This window comes from Peromyscus leucopus, chromosome 7 (genome assembly GCF_004664715.2).
Source record: "Peromyscus leucopus breed LL Stock chromosome 7, UCI_PerLeu_2.1, whole genome shotgun sequence".
Taxonomy (NCBI): domain Eukaryota; kingdom Metazoa; phylum Chordata; class Mammalia; order Rodentia; family Cricetidae; genus Peromyscus; species Peromyscus leucopus.
Window position 1 is genome coordinate 67,956,068 of NC_051069.1, and position 23,160 is coordinate 67,979,227.

Here is a 23,160-nt window from a genome sequence, read left to right on the forward strand (position 1 = left end):
TTGAAGCTCAAAACCATCAATCATCAGTCTTTCAGTTATCATTAATGTCACCAATTTCCTTTGATATCTAGTATTCTTAGTCTTAATTTTGTTACCCTGGGGGATTTTAAGTTCCATCTAACTTCTATTATCTTTTGATCACCATTATACAGGTGCCAACTCAATTGTTTAATCTTGCTTCTGTTTCTATACTTTCACGCCTCACAAATAGCTCAAATGCACTATGTTACAAATCAAATTTTTAATCTCTACCATTACAGTCTTGCATTTTCTTTCTTTGAGAAACTTAGTTGATAAAATTTCATTTTTTTCTAATATGAAATAGTTGTTTTTCTCAGATGTCTATTTTTAGTTTTTGCTAGAGTTTATCCTCAATTCTTCTCTGTCTCTTAAAAGTAGCATAGTGTTTAAGACAGGAGTTTATTGTCATATACTGCTAGCTTTGATTCAGGAATTATGACTATCTTAGTTAGGGTTTTTATTGCTGTGAAGAGACAACATGACCACGGCAATTCTTACAAAGAAAACATATAATTGGGGTGGCTCATTTTACAGTTTCAAAGGTTCAGTCCATTATCATCATGGCAAGGAGCATGGAGGTGTACAGGCAGATGTGGTGCTGGAGTAGTAGTTGAGAGTCCTATATTTTGTAGACAACAGGAGGTTGACTGAGACTGGGTGGTATCTTGAGCATATGAAACCTCAAAGCCTGCCCCCACAGTGACACACTTCCTCAAACAAGGCCAAACCCACACCAACAAGGCCACGCCTCTTAATAGTGCCACTCCCTTTGAGATTATGGGGGCCAGTTACATTCAAATTACCACAATGGCCCTAAGGACTGAAGAGATGGTTCAGTGGTTAAGAGCACTGGCTACTGTTCCAGAAGACCTGGATTTGATTCCTAGCACCCACATGTTGGTTCACAACTACCTGTAACTACAGTTCCAGGGGATCCAGTATCCTATTCTGGTCTCTGCACGTGCTTCTTGCACATGGTACACAGACATACACACAGGCAAAACCACCTATATACATTAAAAAAATAAGAGTTGTGTGTTGTAGAATATTATTTTGAGGTGTGCTACTTTTGTTTATGTTGCATTTGTTTAACTCTGTGAAGCTGTGTTACTGTGCCTGTTTAAAACACCCAATGGTCTAATAAAGAGCTGAACGACCAATAGCGAGGCAGGAGAAAGGATAGGCAGGGCTGGCAAGCAGAGAGGATAAATAGAAGGAGAAATCTGGGAGAAGGGACAAGAGATCCAGCAGCCAGATAAGGAGGAGGACACCAGGGGTCAGCCACCGAGCTACACCACCAGTAAGCCATGGAGTAAGAGTAAGATTTACAGTAGGAAGAGAATAGGGAAAGCCCAGAGGCAAAAGGTAGATGGGATAATTTGAGATAAGGAAAGCTGGCAAGAAAGAAGCCAAGTTAAGGCTGGGCATTCATAAGTAATAATAAGCCTCCACGTGTGAATTTATTTGAAAGCTGGGTGGTGGGTCCCCCCCCAAAAGAGTGAAAAACCACTAACAAGAGTTGTGACCCAGGGCAAATCAGTCAAAGCTTTTAAGCCTTAAATTTCTCCCTGCTACATAGAGTCAATAATATTATGTATTTTGCAGGATTGCTAGGAAGTTAAATGTAAAATCATAGATTTATCCTGTATGGAACAGCTTCATATAGTATATTGTTTAAGTGACTCAAGTTGCGTCACATGCTTGACATGTTGTCAGTTTTCCATTTATCTTATCCCTTTGATCCAGATCATTATTCACTATTCAATTGACAGTGATGAAATTAAGCACATACCTAGCATGTGAAAGACAATGGGAATTCCAACTTGGGGGCACCAAGACACACAAACGGCTGTTCTAGGGCCATGATGGGAGGTACGCATGCTATACGAGTACTGAAGGGCATCCAGAAGCAGAGCGAGTTGTCTCTTAACTATTGTTTTGAATTTTAAGTTTTTTTTTATTTTTAAAAATTATTTTTTGAGATTATAATATAATTATATTTTTTCCTCCCTCCAAATCCTTCCATACATCTCTCCTTGCTTTCTTTAAAATTCATGGCTTCTTTTTTCATTGATTATTAAATACATGTCTATATTCCTATATATATGCATATTCCAAAATACACAAATGTAGCCAACTCTGTGTTTATAATGTTCCGTGTATGTATATGTTTTCAGAGCTGACCATTTGGTATTGGACAAGCAATTGGTGGCTCTTCCCTGAGGAAGACGATTTCTCCCACTGTCAGCATCCTTAGTTGCCTGTAGTTCTTTGTGTAGAGTTGAAGCCTCCTGGACTTTTCCCTGTCCACATTATTCTTGTTGTCCTTGTTCAGCTCATGTTTAGGAAGTCATATTGGTGAGGCTATGGGTATAGCTTATGACGTTCCTGGTAGACAGAGTCTCACTCCCTGGTCTGGCTCATGATCTTTTCATCCTCTCTTCTGAAATGTTCCTTGAATCTTAGGAACATTGTGTGTGTGTGCCACAGCACACATGTGGTGGTGCAAGAGTTGTATTGTATATATATCACTGGGATTGGGTTCCATATCTCTGCATTTTGATTACTTGGAGAGATTCACCTGCCTCTACGTCCTGAGTGCTGGCTTTAAAGGTGTGCACCACCATGCCCAGCTCATATTTTGAAATAATTTTAGACTGACAGAAATTGAAAAAAAAAAAAGGAGATAGAAGACCCAAAGTCTATATAGCTACATGCATTTTTTTTTATTGTAAAATCCAACAGATGAACTGACTGTAGTGTCTTAGGCTGACAAAGCCAATGATAATCAGCATCAAGGAGTTTTCAAACAAGGAGAGTATAAAAGTCAGGTGGGTTTAAAAATGTGATGTGTTTTAATAATTTAAATGAAAAAAATAGACAACTAACCCTTTAAACTTTCAGTTACTGATCATTGGAACAGAGTAGATTGAAAAAATATTTGTAGTTCTGAGGTCACTGTCCATATGGTTTTGGTAAATCATATGACTAGTCTGCTGCTCAGGCTTCTTCTACAGAAAATGAGAGAGCTGAATAAGAACATTTCCAAACTTTACTCTGCTGCGAGGTCGAGGGTTCTGGGAGCCAAGCTTGCAGCCCTTCCTCTCCAGTGCCGTTTCCTTCCTCACCGTCATCGTCGTCAATGTTTATTGCAGATGACACCGCAGAGTATGCTGAGCGGTTTGCAGAGGAAGGTATGGGGAACCCGATTGATTTTCAAGACTTTTCGCTGGTTAGCAATCCACACGTCAGAAAGCACTTTCCAGAAACATGGATTTGGCTAGACTCCCACATGGGGTAAAGATTTGTCAAGTTCTTTGTCCATTTATGTTTGCTTAATGTATATTTGGATAATACTTTCCCATTTTCTAGTGTGTTTGAAGCATAAATATTGTGTGTCAATGGACTAAGTGGATTAGGGAGTTTGGGGTTTAGAATGATGTTGATTGATTGAATCTAGCTGTAGTGTTTGGATGAGCCATATGCAGATCGAGGCCATAAAGTATTATTGAGGAGGGGGTGAGGTTTTGTAGAATGAAGGGTGAATTAAACTTCCTTGAAGTCTCCTGGTTTTTGTTGGAAGAAAATTCATAGCAGAATTGATAAGGATTCAAACAAAAACAAATAAATAAACACACACTCACAAAGTTATCTGTAAATTGAGAGAGGAATATTTGGAGTAAGGTTTAAAAATACATATTGAAAAAAAAGTTTGTGAAAATATAGTAATCAATTGTGAAGGTATGAAGCTTGTAGAAAGATTTTATCAGAGTGTGCAAAGTATGATGCTATAAAGTATTTCCTGAGAAATTGAAATGCTACGTGATTTTAAACTTAGAAATATAAATGATGTAAATATGAAAATTAAAAAATTTCCAAAAATTGCTGGTTGTGTTTGTTGACTTATTTGGGATTATGTGAAATCTTGGTTTTGTAATTTCTGCATTTGTCTTGACTTCAGATCCAAGATTTATGAAGACTTTGAAGTTACTGTACCTGATTCCATTACTTCTTGGGTGGCTTCTGCTTTTGTGATCTCGGAAGACTTTGGTCTTGGGCTAACAACTGCCCCAGCAGAGGTAGATACAGAAGGGGGCCTCTCCTATCTAATGAAATGAGGCTCAGAAGATGATTGACTATCCACTGCTTTATTTATCACAGTTTACTGTGCCTTTACCTTTCTGCTTTCATCTGCGTTAACATCTTTGAAAAAATTATTGTGTTATTATCTATAATTTTATTTATTTTTATTTTATGTGCATTTGGTGTTTTACCTGCTATATATGTCTGTGTGAGGGTGTCGAATCACAGAGAACTGAAGTTACAGACAGTTGTGAGCAGCCATGTGGGCATTGGGAATTAAGCCTGGGTTCTCTGGGAGAGTAGGCAATGCTTTTAACCACTGAACCATCTCTCCAGTACCACCACCACCACCACCACCATCACCACCACCATCACCACCACTACCATCACCACCACCACTGTCATCATCGTGTGTGTGTGTGTGTGTGTGTGTGTGTGTGTGTGTGTGTGTGCATGCACGCATGTCACAGCACACATATGGTGGTCAGAGGACAACTTTGTGGAGTCACTTCTCTCCATGTGTCTTGACATGAATTCTGGGAATGGGAATTGAACTCAGGTTGCCAGATTTGTCTAGCAAGCACCATTTCCCACTGAGCCATCTTGGCGGCCCTGTGTTAAATTTCTGAATCTGAGTTATATAAAATTGATAGATTTGGTCCTAAAGTTAAAAACAGTATTACTTAGACATTTTATTTACATTCTAGGTTTTTTGCATTCTTTTAGGCAGAAGTCTTTTAGTAAAATCAGAAAATGCAGACATTGTTGAAGTTCTTTTGAAAATGAGATCTTCTACCATGTTGTAATAATGCCTGTTTATAAACTCTTGATGGAAGAGTGTGGTGTGCACTGGCGGTGCCCAGTTTTAGTGGTCCCACACTCTCTGCCAGAGACTCTGCTGGAGTCAGCGTTCCAACTTTTCATACACAGAAAGAAATTCTAGGGGTTTGGAGAGATGGCTCAGAGGTTAAGAGCACTGGCTGCTGTTCCAGAGGTCCTGAGTTCAATTCCCAGCAACCACATGGTGGCTCACAAACACCTGTAATGAGATCTGGTGCCCTCTTCTGGCCTGCAGTCATATATTCTATATACATAATAAATAAATAAATCTTAAAAAAAATTTTAAAAAACAAAAACAAACAACAAATAAGAAATTCTGGAGTAAAATTGAATGTTCTGTCAATGGTGCATATTTTCTGAATAATAAATACATATAGCTAATTATAATTAAGGTAAATTCATCAACACCACTAATAATCAATAACTAATTTAGTACATTATAAATGTATCTAAAATATTTAAATTTAGATAAATTAATATTTTATAGAATTTTTTTGTACTAAATTTTAAGTGTCAAGATTTGTTTATTTTTTTAACAGTGAAAGCCTTAATTCATCTTGTCATGTATTTGTAGACATTTCTTTCTATTTACCCAACTCAAATAATTACTATTATTGTTTTTCAAAATTTCAATGTTTAATTAATTTTTATCTTACTATCAATTATTTGCCACTACCTTCACTAGGATAAAGTTCCATATTATAATCAATTTAAGATAACTCAAACATTAATATGTTATATATGGCTTTGTTGACAGACAATACTATCTATGAAATTAATTCTTTTATAGGCAGGGATTTCCTTCTTATTTATTGTTAGAAACAAACAACCAGGTATAATTTTTTTTTATTTTTTATTTTTTTTGGTTTTTCGAGACAGGGTTTCTCTGTGTAGCTTTGCGCTTTTCCTGGAACTCACTTGGTAGCCCAGGCTGGCCTCGAACTCACAGAGATCTGCCTGGCTCTGCCTCCTGAGTGCTGAGATTAAAGGCGTGCGCCACCACCGCCCGGCATTGTTTTATAACTTATATTTAAGCTTTTAATAAAAGAGAAAAATAGGCCTTTTGCTAAGATCAAGTATAATATTTTAAAATTATATATATATATATACATATATATAATATACATATATATATATATGTATATATGAGTGTTTTCCCTGCATCTATGTATGTGCACTGTGTGTGTGCCTGGTACCCAAGGAAGCTAGAAAATGGTGCTGGAGCCTCTGGAACTGGAGTTGCAAGTTGACTTGTGAGTGCTGGGAACCAGGTCTGGGTCCTCCATAAGAGCAGCAGGTGTTCTTAACCTCTGGTCCATTTCTCCAGCCCTTCTTTGGTTAAAAAATTTATTATTGGCCTAATGCCAGATTACTTTAAAGATGAGTACAGCTTCTAAAAGTATCTCCTAACAGACAGTCCTTCAGGTCTGTGCTTAGGAATATGAGGATCACGAATGGCCTTAGCCCAATGGCTATCACTCCTATTATACCCCAAAGCCTCTATAACAGATAATCTGTGTTGCCTCCTTACCGTTCCCAAGTGAAATTTGTAGAAATAGAAGTGCTTTGGATTTATATATGGAATTATGGTGGAAGTTCAGGTCATTTAAACAGATGGTTTATTTATATGAATGTCTAAGCAAATATTCAGTATCTATATAGATACTTACGTGGCATCTTAAGTGATATGATCTGTAGAGTCAAATACACCAAGCCACAAATCGTATTTCTGAGTCCCAAATACCAAACTACATGCTAATAATAGACAAGTCAAGAATCATGAGGGATCTGAGATAGTAGTTGTTCATTGTTTGGGACAATCCTAAGTATTGTAGAATTTTACTCCACAAAGTGTCACTAGTGCCCTTCAATCACTGTGACAATCTGAAATGTTCAATCTACAAACGTCCACAGAAACCTGGCAGTATGTCCAACTTTTTGACATTTGTGAGATGGTCTTGTCATCTCCAAAGTTCACAATTGAGAAATATGCAATTAAATTTCAAAAAATAAACATCTCAAAAACCCCCTCCATGTTTAATTTTGTATTGGTCCGTAATCATGGTGGCCTTGGCTGCATGTGGCCCACAGGGGCCTAGGTTAGACATACCTACTAGAGGGACTGACCTCTGTTATTGAGACCACTGGTCCAATGTAACCAGGCTTAATTTCAGGCAGGGGAGGAGCTTGGCTTCTCCTGTAGGTCTTGGTAACAGTTTCAGAGTTCCCAGAGGGAGACATGCTTGTCTGTGTACATGTGAGAACACCGTAAGTAGAACATTCCTGGGCTGGCCACATTGAGATTTCCCCACAGAAATGTGTTTGAGAGTCTGAAACACAGACTGATTGGAGAGTAGCTTCTGAAGCAAATGATGGCATCAATACAGACTCGATAACAGAGGAGCAACTTGTTTTGGTATCAGAGGGAATGGGATATGGCTCTGGCACTTCCATTTGTAGGTAGTATGAGCTTGTAGTAGTTTCAGAGATTTATGAACATGATTTTTTTTAACAAATAAAATAGGAACATAACACCCTTATAGGGGTATAAGGATTGCGTGAATAATTTACAAAGTGTTTGGTCTCTACTGGGTCCGTAATGCAGCAGTCATTACTATGCTAAGCAGTTGTCGAGTCAGCTTGCCACTGTTTATTTGGTGTAAGTTGTTAACTGGTGTTGGTTGATAGGCAAGAGGATACCTCTAGGTGTTACAGGCTGTACAGGTTCTGTGGATATTGTTCTTACGTGTATATAATGTGAAGTATTTGTATCTGAATCAAAACATGTATTCATTGTGTTCTTTCTAGCTGCAAGCCTTCCAGCCATTTTTCATTTACTTGAATCTTCCCTACTCTGTTATCAGAGGTGAAGAATTTGCTTTGGAAGTAACCATATTCAATTATTTGAAGGATACCACTAAGGTAATGTGTTCAAGGTTTTGTTGGTTATTTACACTTTGGGACAAAATCGAGGGATTGAGGGTTGATTGGTTGCATAGTACTTGAGCATCAGGGTCTCCAAGCATTTTTTAAAAAAAAACATTTTAACCTTTTATATATACATATATATATATTGGTTTTATCCTTTTAACTTGGTAATTTACATTTTAAAGGAAAATTTAATTTATTCTTTGACAGTTTCACACCTGTATATAATACATTCTAGTCACACTCATTTCGACGTCTCTTATCCTTCATCTTCTCCTCTCAATAGGTTCCTTCTCCAACTTCCATGTCTTTTTCTTTTTCTTTTGTTTTTGTATTGCTGCCCACTCACCTTTCACAAGGGCCACCCACCCACGCGAGCATGTGTGTGGAGCTGTTCACCAAAGTATAGACAGCTTTCTGGTGGCTGCACCACTGAGGACAGTGACCCTCCTTCCCTCCACAGTTACTGGAACTTCCAGTAGCTCCTCAAGGAAGGGCTGGACCCTGAGTCTTGTGAGCCAAGTCTTGGCGTTAACCTCTGCCCATTGCTTTGGCTGAGACTGAGAACAGCACTGGTCTATGGGTGTAAACATAGAGTAGGCCTTAGGACTAGTCAGAAGGCAGTTGGTTACAACCAAAGCTGTCATTCCACTGATGCACTGATGGCCATATCTTGCCTGACAGATTAGTACTATAGCATGTAAGATCCACACATGGGGAATTATTTTAGTTAGGGTTTCTATTGATGTGAAGAGACACCATGACCACGGCAACTCTTTTACAAAGGGAAACATTGAACTGGGGCTGGCTTACAGTTTCAGAGGTTTAGTCCATTATCATCATGGCGGGAAAATGTTCAGTGGCAGTGTTCATGCAGACATGGTGCTGGAGAAGGAGCTGAGAGTTCTACATCTTGATCCGCTGGCAGCAGAAGGAGACTGTGAGCCATACTGGGTGTAGCTTGAATATATGAGACCTCAAAGTAACACATTCCTCCAACAAGGCCACACCTACTCCATCAAGGTCACACCTTCTAGTAGTGTGTCACTCCCTATGGGCCTCTGGGGGCCATTTTCTTTCAAACCACCACAGTAATGCCATTGGTAATTTTTCTCCTTAAGTTACCTTCATAGCAGCTTTTGGCATTATGAGGGTTAGCCAACAAGGAGGAAGTTTCTAGCTCAGTTGTAGCATGGTTTTCTTTGTAGTATTACTAAAGTATATGGTTATCTTTGGCAATAGGGACTTACCTCTGGTGGGCAGCCAAGACAATGGCAGTAACGTGTATTTTTCTGGGGTCCTTTGGGGCCTTCCTGACCAACAATTCTTAGGGACAAATCAGATACCTGACATTCCTGCAAGCTTTTTGTACTTTGCTGGGAGATTGAAAATATACATATGTTGTTAGTGATTCCTTCTGCTTATTAATGTCTGGGTGTATTATTAGAATGTCTGTCTGCACATTCTCTTAGTTTCCACTATAGGTCCTCCCATTTAGCCAGGGGACTTCCTTTTGGTCTTGGGAATATGCCTTTCTCTCTCCCACCTCCCTGCATTTCTTACTGGTCTTCTGTATCTAGAATGTGTTTTCTCTTCTCATTACCGTTTTGTACCTGCAGCAACTGGTAAGAATTTATTCTCCCTGAGACAGATTGCAGCTAGGATTCCCTTCCTGAGAAACTTTACCCACTCTGTTATGTTCGTTGTCTCCATGGCAATTCAGTGGGTTATGTTTTCAGGGGTTTATTTTGTGAGTCTAGCTCCTGTGTCTCCTTAGGCAGAAAGTTTGCTGGAAGGCAGGGCTGAGGACTTAACTACTGTTTGTACTGCACTTACAGTTGCTTTAGCCAAATGGTTTAGTTTTCTGCCCTTGAGTTATTAGTCATACACTGTTAACTTTATTGAATGAAATGCATTACTATCTTTAAGTACGCACATCTAGATGCATGGTCAATCAATTGTTTACTTACTGTTTTTTTGGTGTTACAGACTGGATAGGCACAAGTGTACCCCTGAGCTATTCTCACAGCTCCAGCTTTTTGTTTTCTAATTGTGCTTTTTTTTTTTTTTTTTTTTGGTTTTTCGAGACAGGGTTTCTCTGTGTAGCTTTGCGCCTTTCCTGGTCTCACTTTGGAGACCAGGCTGGCCTCGAACTCACAGAGATCCACCTGCCTCTGCCTCCCAAGTGCTGGGATTAAAGGCGTGCGCCACCACCGCCCTGCTCTAATTGTGCTTTTTAATGTGGTCAGAATGTTATAGTATAATAAGCAGAGGTCTGACCAGAAAGGCTATTATCCAGTCTGCTGATCATTAGCAGATAACTTAATAACATGATTATAGCTTCCTTTTCTATGAGAGTCATAATTATTCTATGAGAATATGAAAAATTATTAGTCATAATTTCTATGAGAGTGAACAAATTGTCCTGAGAAAATGAGAAAATAAATTGGAAAATACTTTGTAACATGTAAGGCTCATGCTGGTTGTGGTGGGAACCACCTATAATCCTAACACTTGGGAAGCAGAGTCAGGAGGATTGCTGCAAGTTTGAGGCTATCTTGGCCTCTGTAATAAATTCCAGGCCAGCTAGGCATACAAAGTAAGACTCTAAACCCTCCCTCACCTCTGAGCATAGTGGTGTACACCTTTAATCCCAGTACTTGGAGACAGCAGCAGAGGCAAACATATCTCTGTGAGTTCAAAGCTAGCTTGATCTTCATAACAAGTTTTAGATCAGCCAAGACTATACAATAAGACCCTTTTGCTAACAAAACAACAAAAACCTCAAGCCTGGAAGAATGTTATTTAAGAAAAGCAGAAACTTTTGGCATTTTAATAAAAGTATGTAAATCAGGTATGCTTTAGAGCTGACAGTGATGGTGCACCTTTAATCCCAGCACTCAGGAGGCAGAGGCAGGCAGATCTCTGAGTATATATATATATATATAAATATATATATATATAATATGTTTTAGGGCTTATGTATTAACCACATTTTTCATTGAATAATTTTTGCAGAGGCTCTCAGTAGCTAGAACAATATTTCAACCCCTTTATCTCATGCTTCCCTAATAGGACCTGTATCTCTTAAGATGGCACAGTTAAATCAAGAGGTGGTGAAACTAATATTTGAAATGGCCTTTTTGTGCATAGTCCCACCACTCCAGGGGGTTGTGTACTAAGAGAAGTTAGTGAAAGGGCTGGTGATGAAGCCAGAGAATGCCTTTCCCCAGATGTATCTTGAGGGAGAAGGGGAATGCATATGATACATCCAGTTTTCTCTGGTTTCCTTTCTGTTTTTTCCCCCTTTTGGCCTCATCTTGGTCTCATTTTCCTCTGGTTTTGAGTCTCATCCTTGTAACAGCACTTAAAATAGCGATAGAAACACATTTTTTGTACAAAACTTTTGGCTTTTATTTTTTTCCCTCCCAGGTTATCGTGCTCATTGAGGAGAGTGTTGACTTTGATGTTTTAATGTCTTCAAATGACGTCAATGACACCACATACCAGCAGACCGCTCTGGTTCCCAGCGAGGATGGTGTCACCCTTCTCTTCCCTATCAAGCCGACACAGTTGGGGGAGATCCCCATCACAGTGAAGGCCGCCTCACCCACTGCCTCTGATGCCATCACCCAAAAGGTTTTGGTAAAGGTAAATATTGGGGGTTTAGATGGATACAACGGAAGCATAACATGGAATTGAAAAGCAAATGGGAGACGGTGTTTCTGTGTCAAATTTGTTGACAATCCTAAAATGTCCTCTCCTCCACCCTCTTGATAATACCTAGTTGTTTTCTCGTGTCGGTAAAAGTATGACACACAGACGCTATAAAAATATTGCTGTTTTCCTCTTCAAATCTGAGTAGAGACATGACTATTAGGATGTTCAAGTATTTTAAACAGTCATTTACATTCACAAACTGTGGTATTGGGATCCTGTTGGGTCATGGTCAGGTTGATAAGGTAGAATGGGCATTTTGGAACGCCTCAAAGTAGATTTTGAAGACTGCTATTTTGGAGGACATTGTGCATAAAAACACAGCCCAGCATAGTAGATGGCCAGCCACTCTTGTTCTGGGGCGGGACTGCTTTGGATCTGAATCTCTGTCTGGTGAAAGGTGATTTCAGTTAGGGTATTTAGTGCTTCTGTTTGGATAACAACAGGTGAATTTGCTCCCCAGTGGTTTCTTTGCCACATCTTCACCTTTCCCCTGGTCATTTCCATTCTAGTTCAATGTAACGAGAAAGCAAACACTTAACCCATTTGAAGTCAGCATCAAGACAGGGTAGGTAGGTATGTACTTGTGCAGCTGCGTCCCTAGCAGGCTAGATGCATGTCTTCCTATCTGCACAGCCCTCTGTTAACAGATAAGCAGACACCATGTTGTGTTCCTTTCCCTACAGGCTGAAGGCATAGAAAAGTCATATTCACAGTCTGTCTTACTGGATCTGACGGACAACAAAGTACAAACTACCATGAAAACTTTGAATTTCTCATTTCCTCCTGATACGGTCAATGGCAGCGAAAGAGTGTGGGTCACAGCCATTGGTAAGGGTAGTGTGTGTCACCACACACTGGCTGATTTGCATGTGAAAATACATTTTTCATGTATTTATAGATGTATTGTCTTACTTAGCCCTCTTAAGCTGTGGAAGGTTTTAGTTGGCATCAATTGCTATAACGTTGATCAGTGCATTTCAACATGCAGTGTGCATGTGGGGGTCTTCCTTGATAAAAAGTCCTGGTTTAGTATGTCTGGGGTAGGTCTGAGCTTGCTTCCTCTTCCTTCCTTCCTTCCTTCCTTCCTTCCTTCCTTCCTTCCTTCCTTCCTTCCTTCCTTCCTTCCTTCCTTCCTTCCTTCCTTCCTTCCTTCCTTCCTCCCTCCCTCCTTCCCTCCCTCCCTTGCGTTTCTCACTTAAACTTCCTTCCTTTTTCCCAAGATGAAACACAGGGTTTTGTGTGTACTAGACAGTGCTTTACTCCTGAACTATGTCACTGGCTCTTTGTTTTATGAGATGAGGTCTTAGTATGCAACCAAGTCTGGCCTTGAAATCTGTATGTAACCAGGCTGGCCTTGAACTCCAGATCCATGCATCCTAGCTTCTTCTCTGGGATTCTAGGCATGCATCACCATGCCTGGCTGGAATCTTTGAATTTCTGAGGTGATGGTGTTGCTTCTGGGGTACAGATACACTGAGCAGCAAGGCCACACCACTGTGGCTAGAGGAGGCCTGTCTTGTGGAGCATACTCCCAGACTCTGACTGGTGGCTACTGCTGAGGATCCCAATCTTACACAAACTGTTTTAAAACACAAATATCTGGGTTTTTTTTCTCTAAACCTACTAAATTAGAATTTCTTAGTCTATGATCAGGACAAATATAGTTTGAAAACTTCCCACCAGTGAGTCTGGAAAGCAAGACTTGAGAATCCTTGCTTAGAACAGTTTTCTGGGCAAGATCTAGCAACCTTTACAGTAGGAAATTACTTACTTCTAGTTGCCTTAACTAAAATGCTTTTAAATTAGACATAGCTTTTCCAGTGCACCCGAGTCTCCTTCAGAATTAAATGTCAATTCTGCCATTTTGATTTGAAGGAGTACTTAGTTTATACCCTATCATTATTTAGGCAGAAGCATCCTGACATCACATAATCCACAAGTTAAGTTCTCCAGCATCACTCTTGCTTCGATTATGTCTTCTCTTCCCCACCTGCTTCTATTATAGATGCCTGTGCTGAGCTGGGCCACTGGTATGAGCGCGTGAGCATTACCCATTGAACAGAATGTCTTGTGCTTTCAGGAGATATTCTTGGCCCTTCCATCCATGGTTTGGCCTCACTGATACGGATGCCTTATGGTTGTGGTGAACAGAACATGATAAACTTTGCTCCAAATATTTACATTTTGGATTATCTGACTAAACAGAAGCAGCTGACAGATACTTTAAAAGAAAAAGCCCTTTCATTTATGAGGCAAGGTAAGCACTAGATGTATACTTTTATTTGTTAAAAAAAATAAGTTTGTGTTTCATAGGTCAGGGTCTCCCTGGGCCATGTTTCGGAATAGATGGGGGTTGTGTCTGTGTATGACTGGTGGGACTAGATGGTGCTGATGTACTGAAGGCCAGGCTGTGGGAGGTTCCTCTTGTCTTCCCGAAGCCAACTGCTCTTTAACTGCTGCTAATTTAAAACTCTTTAAAAACCTGCAACGAATGAATGAATGCTCATTTGTGATCATTTATTCACTATTCTTTTCTTGATACAGAGTCTTATGTAGTTTAGGTTAGCTTCAGGGTAGAACTGTGTGTATGGAGTGGATGCTTACGCCTCTCAAAATGATAGATGTGACTCTGAGCTGTGGGAACTGCTCAGCTGTGGTGACCACCTGCTCATAGCAGAGTTAGAGTGCTGCCCATGTGTCAGGCAGTGTTCGTTTTTTCTTTTTTCTTTGTTTTTTATTGACTCTTTGTGGGTTTCACATCCTGTATCCCAATCCCATTCATCTCCCTGTCCCTTCATGTCTTCTCTCTGCCCTTACAAACCTCCCCCCAAAACAAAACAAAATTCAAAAGAAAAGCAAGAACAACAACAACAACAAAAAACAAAAACAACAAAACAACAAAGCAAAACAAAACAAAAGAAAAGCAACCAAACTAACTAAAAAATCTCAGCTTGGAAGCTGTAGTGTGGCCCAGTGAGTCATACAGTAAACCCTTTAGTCCATATATCTTTACTTATAAGTGTTCATTGCAGTGAGTCATTGTTCTGGTTCAAAGCCTCTGGCTTCTGCTGCATTGATGCTGGGCCCTCACTGGGGCTTCTCTCGGATATCCTGTTGTTGCCCTGTGTCATGGAGATCCTGCAGCTTTGGATTTGCTCAGCAATTCATAGATGAGGTGGATGTTGGGCTGGGCCTGGGTTGGTCGGCCTGCCAGCTTTCCCTCATCAATATCAACAGGGTGAGCTCTCCAGCATGGCCCTGGCTAGCTCACCCACTGCAGCAGGCATTAAGGAGTGGGCCAGTTCTCCTGCTCTCAGGCCTTTAGGGCTGGTGCACCTGCCTCCCTGTCAACAAAGTCAGCTCTACTGTGTTTCTTGGGAAGAACAGGGGCAGGGCCTGTTCTCCTGAGTGCTGCAGTGTGTGTGGGGCAGGGCCAGCTTTTCCACTCTCACAACCTCAGGGCCAGCTCTCCCACCCACCTTCAGGCAGCGGTCTAAGCATTCTCCATCCAGTGGCTCAAGGAAGCTGAGATAGAAGAAAGTTTACTCAGGGCCATATGGTGAGCTAGTGGCTCACCTGGGATTTGGACCCAGCATTTGTGTTCAGTCCTTGCTCTCAGCATCCGTGGCTAGAGAAGTTGGAGAGCGGTGAGCCATTTCTAATCGTAATGAAAATGCAAATTTTGAGTTCATGAAATACTACAAAAGTCAACTTCAAATAACAGTTGCATTTGATAGGTTGCATTTGATAGCCCTGTTTATATAATATTCACTGTACAGGAAACTCATGAAGATGGGAAGGAATTATACAAAATAACTGGGAAGCGCTTAACTTAGCACCATGTGGGAAAGTAAAGTTCAGTGTTTTCGTGTGTGTGTGTGTGTGTGTGTGTGTGTGTGTGTGCATGCTTTTGTGCTTGTGTGTCTGTTTCTTTTTTTTTTTTTAAGATGAATGGGTTAAATGCAGAGAGAAGAGAAGCCCACCACTAGTCATTGTGTTCCATATTTCCACAAACTGCCAAGCTCAAGTCATGAGAATATTTTGATATAAACCTTTCTTTTATCTTTTCTCATTGCATAGAAAACTGTTTATCCTAAACTAAATTCTGAGAAAGAGCAGCTAATCCTATTGAAAAGCTTTACGTTTCATTAATTCTCACAAAAACCATAGGTAGTAGGTGGACTAATATTTCCATATTATAGATAAGAATATTGAAGCACAGGGAAGGTCAATAAGCCATGGAAACCCCAGGAGATGGACTGCAGAGTCCATGCATCCACAGGATGTCTAGTGTACAGAGTTCTTGGGTATTTAGAAAGAAGCAACGGAAAGATGGGGACCCAGAGTTGGACCAAGATACTTGAGTATATCGACATGTAGACTGTCTCAGTCGGGGTTCTGATAAAACAGTAGGGGAGAAACATGGGGTACTATGGAGAAAGGAACTGTAAAGGTTAGAATCTGCAGAGTCAGATTACACCAGTGTGAGTTCTAAGGTGTCAGTTCAGGTAGGATGGAGTGGGAACCAAGGGTCACACAAAGAGCAAGACCATGTGTGGGAAGAAAAGGCGAGGGGCACCAGAGTTTGGGATCTAGCTGAACGCAGCCTGAGGAGGGGATAGGGTATATTTTTCCCTCCCCTTAGGAACACACATGAGGCGGACACTCTGGCTGGATCTTCAATCCAGGAGATGCTAAGGGCCCCCAAGGAAGCTCTGAGAGACCAAGCATTTTCTAATTTTTAGGTAGAGATGTTGATTTAAAGATGCTACTCTTTTAGCTTTTAATCCCAGCATTTGGGAGGCAGAGGCAGGTGGACCCCTGTGAGCTCAAGATCCATCTGGTCTAGAGACCAAGTTCCAGGACAGCCAGGCTTACACAGAGAACCCTGTCTCAAAAAACCAAAACCAAACCAAACCAAACAAACAAACCAAAAACCAAACCAAACCAAACCAAACCAAAAAAACCCAAAAACTATCCTTTAAATGTATGTTTATAGGTCATTTATATTTTAAATATATACACACAAGAACTATTATTTTTTAAAAAAATATATAATTCTAAAATTATAATTAGATTTAAGAAGGGGTATCAAGTGCTGTCTGTGGTAAACTGTGGCATGTTGGTCTTTACATCTTGGCTCAATAGTCCTAGTAAGGAAATGAGTGAAAACTATGGCAGTGTTAAAACTTAACTCTGTACTTTTAGAAACAAGATTTCATTTTTTTATGAGATTTATTAGTTTCTCTGGCTTCAACTAGAAAGTGCATACAGATTAGATTGGCATTTTATAATTTGATATGAATCCATTGTTATATTTTAATAAAGCAAAAATTCATAAAATGCCACGTAATTCATATTTATGTATGCTTTATGAACTGTAATTTTTGCTGATCAAATATTTTGAACTCTATTAAATTTTTAATTTGTTTTTATTATATGCATATGAGTGTCTTGTATGCGTGTATGTCTGTGCACCACATGTGTGCCTGGTGCCTGCAAAGGCCAGAAGAAGATGTCAGATCCCCTGGGCCTGGGGTTACAGATGTTAGTAACTTTCCAAGTGGGTATTGAGAACCAAACTTGGTTCCTCTGCAAGAGCAGTAAGTGCTCTTAACTGTGGGGCCATTGCTCCAGCCCTTTAAAATCTATTTTGAGTGGTTTGAACCATTTAAAGAACTATTCACCCTTGGAGATGACTTGGCTTGTCCCTGTGACACTTTGCTCAGGGTTATTGTTGTTGTTTGTTTTTGTTCTTTTAAGGGGCCTGCCACCCAGGTCCCAAATAGATCACACACGGAGGCTTATTATTAATTATAAATGCCCAGCCTTAGCTTGGCTTGTTTCTAGCCAGCTTTCCATAACTTAAATTATCCCATCTACCTTTTGCCTCTGGGCTTTTCCTGTCCTCTTACTTCTGTACATCTTACTCTTACTCCATGGCTGGCTGTGTAGCTGGATGGCTGGCTCCTGATATCCTTCTTCCCCTCTCATTCCTTGGTCTTTTTCCTCCCAGATTTCTCCTTCTATTTATCTTCTCTGCCTGCAAACCCCACCTATTTCTCTCTCTTGCCTCACTATTGGCTGTTCAGCTCTTTACTAGACCATCATGTATTTTAGGCAGGTATAGTAACACAACTTCACAGAGTTAAACAAATGCAACATAAACAAAAGTAACACACCTTAAAATAATAGTCTACAACAGGTTATAACAGCTCAAGTCCCAGTTCTTGGTCTTTTCCAAAGACAGTATTAGCCTGGCACTTTAGTTCTGGCCAGGTTGTTGTCAAACCAGCTTTTCAAAGCTGGCTAAGGATGTAGCTCATGGGTTTATTTTTTCCTAGCATGAGCAAGGCCACAGGCTTCATCTCCATCCTGGAAACAAAAGGTTCTAAGTAGCCCTCTGGGGCTCTCCCCTGATGCTTCTTGGTTGCTAGAAGTGCTTATCAACTAGAGGGAGAGAAAGCTTAGGTCTCCAAGTGCCAAGTAGTCTTCCAGTGTACAGCACGTTGACTTTGTTGGTGTCATGGGAGAAAGAGTGTAGTGGTTAGGACACTAGTCATGGGCCCTATCTTGGGGTCTGTTTCCTCAGTCTCTCAGAGCCTCAGTTTCCCACCTGTAAGATGAAATAATAAAAGTACTTACACGGTATTGAGAGATCAGGAGTTAGACTATCTGTTAAGCAGAGGGAGAGGGGCCAAGACTACATAATAAAGGTGCGAAAATTCTAAGATGGTGGGCTTCTACCTCACCCTCCTTGACTTGAGACAAAAGCCTGGCAGCTTAAAACAAAAGTCTTGTAGGCTTTTGTCTCTCAGCAGCAGGGTCTGCTCAGGACATGTCACATAACACCTCTAGGCCAATCAACCATCCTGTCTTCAAACTGACCAACCCTAGATGAGGAGAGGAAAACTCTTCAGAGGCTGTAAAGCCACAGGCCTTGGGTAGAGACTGGAGTTTCTGGCTTCCTAAGTCCCTCCTCTGCAGAGGTCTTTTTCTCTGTGTGCCTGCTGCATGTGTGTGTTTCCTCACCCCAATAAAATCCTCCTTCAACTTTTGATTCTATCGGAGGTGTTTGAGATTTCTCTCTTGCTACCTGTGGTGCTTCAGATTTTTCCTGCCTTTTAATTCTTTAACTGGCAGAGAAAACGAACTCCATCAAGACCCCTAAACTGTATCATTTTGGGAACTTGTCTCAGCTTTCTTAAGATTGTATCATCTGTGTTGCTGCTCCATTTTATATTCTTCATTTAACATTATTTAAAACTACCCTGATCATCATCTGTATTAATACTTCACTGGTGAGTTCTGTGTCTAATCCATTCCTCACTGTATCACCACATGGGCACCTCAGTGAGTGCTGAGTAGGTGGATGAATAATCACTATCAATTTCTTGGACTTTTCAGTTTATCCTTCTAGTGTGGAGTTCAGGATTAGAGTTCTGATGTACTTTCGCAGTACAGTGATTACCTGGAGACACTGACCTTCTACCTAGCCTTGGCACATCCTACCAGCCAGGAAGTGGGACCAGTGTTTCTGGCTTGCCCAGCAGATTCCATCTGAAGCAGAGGGTAAATGTTTGTTGACATCACTCTTCATTGTGACATCAGAGCCTCACTTTACAGACTAACTTTTTTTTTTTTTTTTTTTTTTCCGAGACAGGGTTTCTCTGTGTAGATTTGGAATCTTTCTTGGAACTCACTATGTAGATCAGGCTGGCCTCGAACTCACAGAGATCTGCCTGCCTCTGCCTCCCGAGTGCTGGGATTAAAGGCGTGCGCCATCGCCGCCCAGCTAAACAGTACTTTCATCTTTAGTTTGTTAAGTTGTAACTACTTTACATCCATGATTAGTCCAAAGAAAACTCATGACCCAGGAAAGTTTGCATCTTATCCAGCCCATTGTAAACAGCAGTTCATAGGTTGTTATCCCAACAGCTTTGTGACTTGTGTATTTTAATTTTCAGAGATGTCTGATAATTCTGATTATATTATTATTTTCCAAACCAAAGAACTATGTGTAAAACAGTGAACTTGAAAGTGATGCTTTTATTTCTTGGTAAACTTTTAGAGAAAAACCAAGCTTTTGACTTGTTCATCTATAGTGGTGAAAAATCTCCAACTTTGGTAACTACAGTGGGATGAAGATTGTTATATTAACCATAAGCATCATAGTCTTATCAGCAGTGTCTTTTTCTGCAGATAGAGTAGAGCTTAGGCCTGATACAGGCAGTTGCTTTGGAGGACAAGCAGCCAAGGCTTCTCTAAGCATGCATGGCCAGCTTAGGATGAGGAAGGGAATCTCAAAAGAGACTCAAAGAGTGGGAGAGTCAAACCAGCTCTTCTCCCAGGTACTTCTTCCTTTGTGTGTCCACGAGAGCAGAGCTGGAGGCCTGGGATCTGTTTATTAATCCACTTTTGCACCTGAAGATGATACAGCTCCTGTTTTCCTCTGGACCGGCTGCCCTTAGTGGGGGAATAGGCTAGTTTTGGACACTGATGGGGAATGGTGGGGGGTGGCCACCGGTGCAGTAATTTCCATAAATGCTGACCTCGTGCCTTGATAGTGTCTCGTCAAAAGTTAACCCAATGTTCTCTTCTTAAAATCAAGAAAAAAATACTTTAAATGTGTATATATTCATTTTATTATCAGCTTCAAACATCACTGTGAAACATGCTGTTCTGTCTTATACCTTAATCCAGATGCTCAGATACAGGGTTCCTAGTGGAAAAGCCAAGGGAGAAAAGCTTGGGACTTCATGGGAGAGGCAGACATGGGAGAGGCAGTGGGCTTGTCACGTGGGCTCCAACACTGGACTTTGAACTCTTTGCATGGCTTTGCAAGCATGAACCAACTTCCCTTTATTTGAAATCATTTATTTGGAAGTATAAAACCTCTGCTTTTATTAAAGCAGACACATGAGCCTTAGCCACTCTCTAGTTTACTTTATTTCAGTGTATATATTTGTCTATGCATGCTGTGTGTCTGGGTACATGTATGCGCGCTCCCATGTGGAGTCCAGAGGCTGAATTTGGGTGTCCGACTCAATCATTTCTCCACCTTATTATTTTCTTTGATACTGGGTCTCTCACTGAACCTGAAGCTTGTTGACTGACAGCAAATTCCAGGTATTCTCCAGTATCTGCCTCCCCAGTGCTGGGGTCATGGGTGCGTACCTCTGTGCCCAGCTTTTGGGGTAGGTAGGTGATTTGGGACCTGAAGTCAGGTCCTCACACTTGCTTGGTGAGCACTTTATGACTGAGCCGTCTCCACAGCAACCCTAGTTTGAAGTGTGGAATCAGTGTGGAAGCAGACCAGTTGGTTTTATCATTTGCCTCAGGTGTCCATGACCGCTTGGTTTTAAGAGACACTCCCTTAGATTGTCATCCCCCCCCCCTCTTGCCAGCCTAAGGGACGGAGATGACCTGTGCTTTCTGTTTGGCCTTAAGCTTTAATTCTGACCCCATAGGTGGTGTTTCCTCAGATAGCAGATGGTTTAGTGAACCAGTGAGATCCTTCTGGTGAATACTAGAAGTAAATGAAACGTGACCTTGACTTTGCTTGGTTTTGGGTGACCAGAGGGGTGCTTGATATTACTCCTCATTTCCCCTCTCTGCCAATGGCCCCAACATGAGGCCACAGCAAGTAGACTGATTGGACCTGGATTTTTGTGTCTTCAGGTTATCAAAGGGAACTTCTCTACCAGAGGGAAGATGGCTCCTTCAGTGCTTTCGGGGACAGCGACCCTTCTGGGAGTACTTGGTAAGTGGTTTTTTGTTTTTATTTTTCCTAATTAAACACATCTGTATCATGGAACACGTGTTTACTAGGCCACAGTGGCCGTGGAACTGACAGACATGCCTGTCTGTCTATGTGGACAATGAAACTGCTTGTTACAAAGCCTGCTTTAAAAAGAGGTTTCTTGCCGGGCGGTGGTGGCGCACGCCTTTAATCCCAGCACTCGGGAGGCAGAGCCAGACGGATCTCTGTGAGTTCGAGGCCAGCCTGGGCTACCAAGTGAGTTCCAGGAAAGGCGCAAAGCTACACAGAGAAACCCTGTCTCGAAAACCAAAAAAAAAAAAAAAAAGGTTTCTTAAAAAACAAAGCAAAACAAAAACCCTAAATGATTCTAAAGTATTTGTAAACCCTACAACTCTTTTTTTGAGGGAAAAAGAAGCAACAAAATCTTTTTTTTTTTTTAAGATTCATTTATTTATTATGTTTACAGTATTCTGCCTGCATGTGTCCCTGCAGGCTAGAAGAGGGAACCAGATCTCATTACAAGTGGTTGTGAGCCACCATATGGTTGCAGGGAATTGAACTCAGGACCTCTGGAAGAGCAGTAGGTGCTCTTAACCACTGAGCTTCTCTAGCCCATACAAAATCTTATAAGATGATGATATTGATGACAAGAAAATAATGTGCTGTTGTGACATTGGCCTTGCCATATCCGATTAGTGCAAGAGCTTTCTTAACAAAATCTGTGCAGTTTCGTTTTTAATATATTTTTTGAAAAAGAAACTGGTGGGATTAAGGAATGAATAGGCCGAGTATCCTCCTGCATGGAATGCTTGTGGTTGATCTGGGACAATTAACCTGACTCCTTGTTCTGTCATGGCTGACTTCCAGGAAGGTCTGCTCTGTCCACCTACAGTGGGAGAGATCTGAATGCTACTGAGCATGCTCAGCACGTTAAGCTGTGCCGAGACAGATCGCTTTGGTTTTCTCTTGTCTGGGAGTCAGGATGTCAGTCTGTAAATAGGTCTCTGGAGTCAGGATGTTAGTCTGTAAATAGGTCTCTTTATTCTGTCACGGCTGTTCTTTGCACGTTACTGTGCTCTTCTTGCTGGGCACAGTGGCTCATCAAAGGGTGATTCCAGTGCTTTAGATGTGTAGGTGGGAGGGCGGAGGCCAGCATGGGCCACAGACTGAGAGGCTGTCTCACCCCTCCCCCTCCCCACAAATATAATGTTTTGTATCATGGTTCTGTAAAGTGTCACCTAGTATGATAAATACTAGACATTTTTGCTATGAGGAGTCTCTGTTATATAATCTCCCTGCCTGCCTTCCACTTTTTTTTTTTAAAACCTACCTACCAACCTACCTACATTTCTTTCTCCTCATATGTGTCTCCTCTCACATGTATATAGATCTCCTCCCTCTCCTCTCCTCTCCTTTCCTCTCCTCTCCTCTCCTCTCCTCCCCCCTCCCCTCCCTCCCCTCCTCCCCTCCCCTCCCCTCCCCTCCCCTCCCCTCTCCTCTCCTCTCCTCCTTTTCTCTTCCCCTCATACCTCTTGCTCCTGTTCTATTCTTTTTTTTCTTCTTTTTCCTTTCTTTTCTTTCTCTCTTTAAACATCATTTATAGGGTGGTGGAGATGGCATGCTCAGTACCAGTTCCTATCATGTAAGCATGAGACCCAAGTTTGGATTCTAGAACCCATGTAAAAGGCTGAGCATGGGTGACATGTGCCTGTTACTTCAGGCTTGGGGTGGAAGGGATTGGGGTGTGTGTTGAGACAAGCACTAAAACTCAGTGGCCATCCAGTTTGGCACAATTGTTAAACTTC

General features: G+C 41.0%; 1 protein-coding gene across 1 annotated transcript in view; it reads left to right on the forward strand.

The window, feature by feature from the left end:
* The window catches only part of Cd109 (CD109 molecule), a 108,048-nt gene that overhangs the window by 65,227 nt on the left and 19,661 nt on the right, over positions 1-23,160 (forward strand). Inside the window, exons 18-24 of the mRNA XM_028879858.2 lie at positions 3,177-3,318; positions 3,983-4,100; positions 7,753-7,866; positions 11,305-11,523; positions 12,276-12,420; positions 13,673-13,849; positions 21,274-21,355. Coding sequence (XP_028735691.1) covers positions 3,177-3,318; positions 3,983-4,100; positions 7,753-7,866; positions 11,305-11,523; positions 12,276-12,420; positions 13,673-13,849; positions 21,274-21,355 — 997 coding nt within the window. The remainder of the gene's footprint in view (positions 1-3,176; positions 3,319-3,982; positions 4,101-7,752; positions 7,867-11,304; positions 11,524-12,275; positions 12,421-13,672; positions 13,850-21,273; positions 21,356-23,160) is intronic.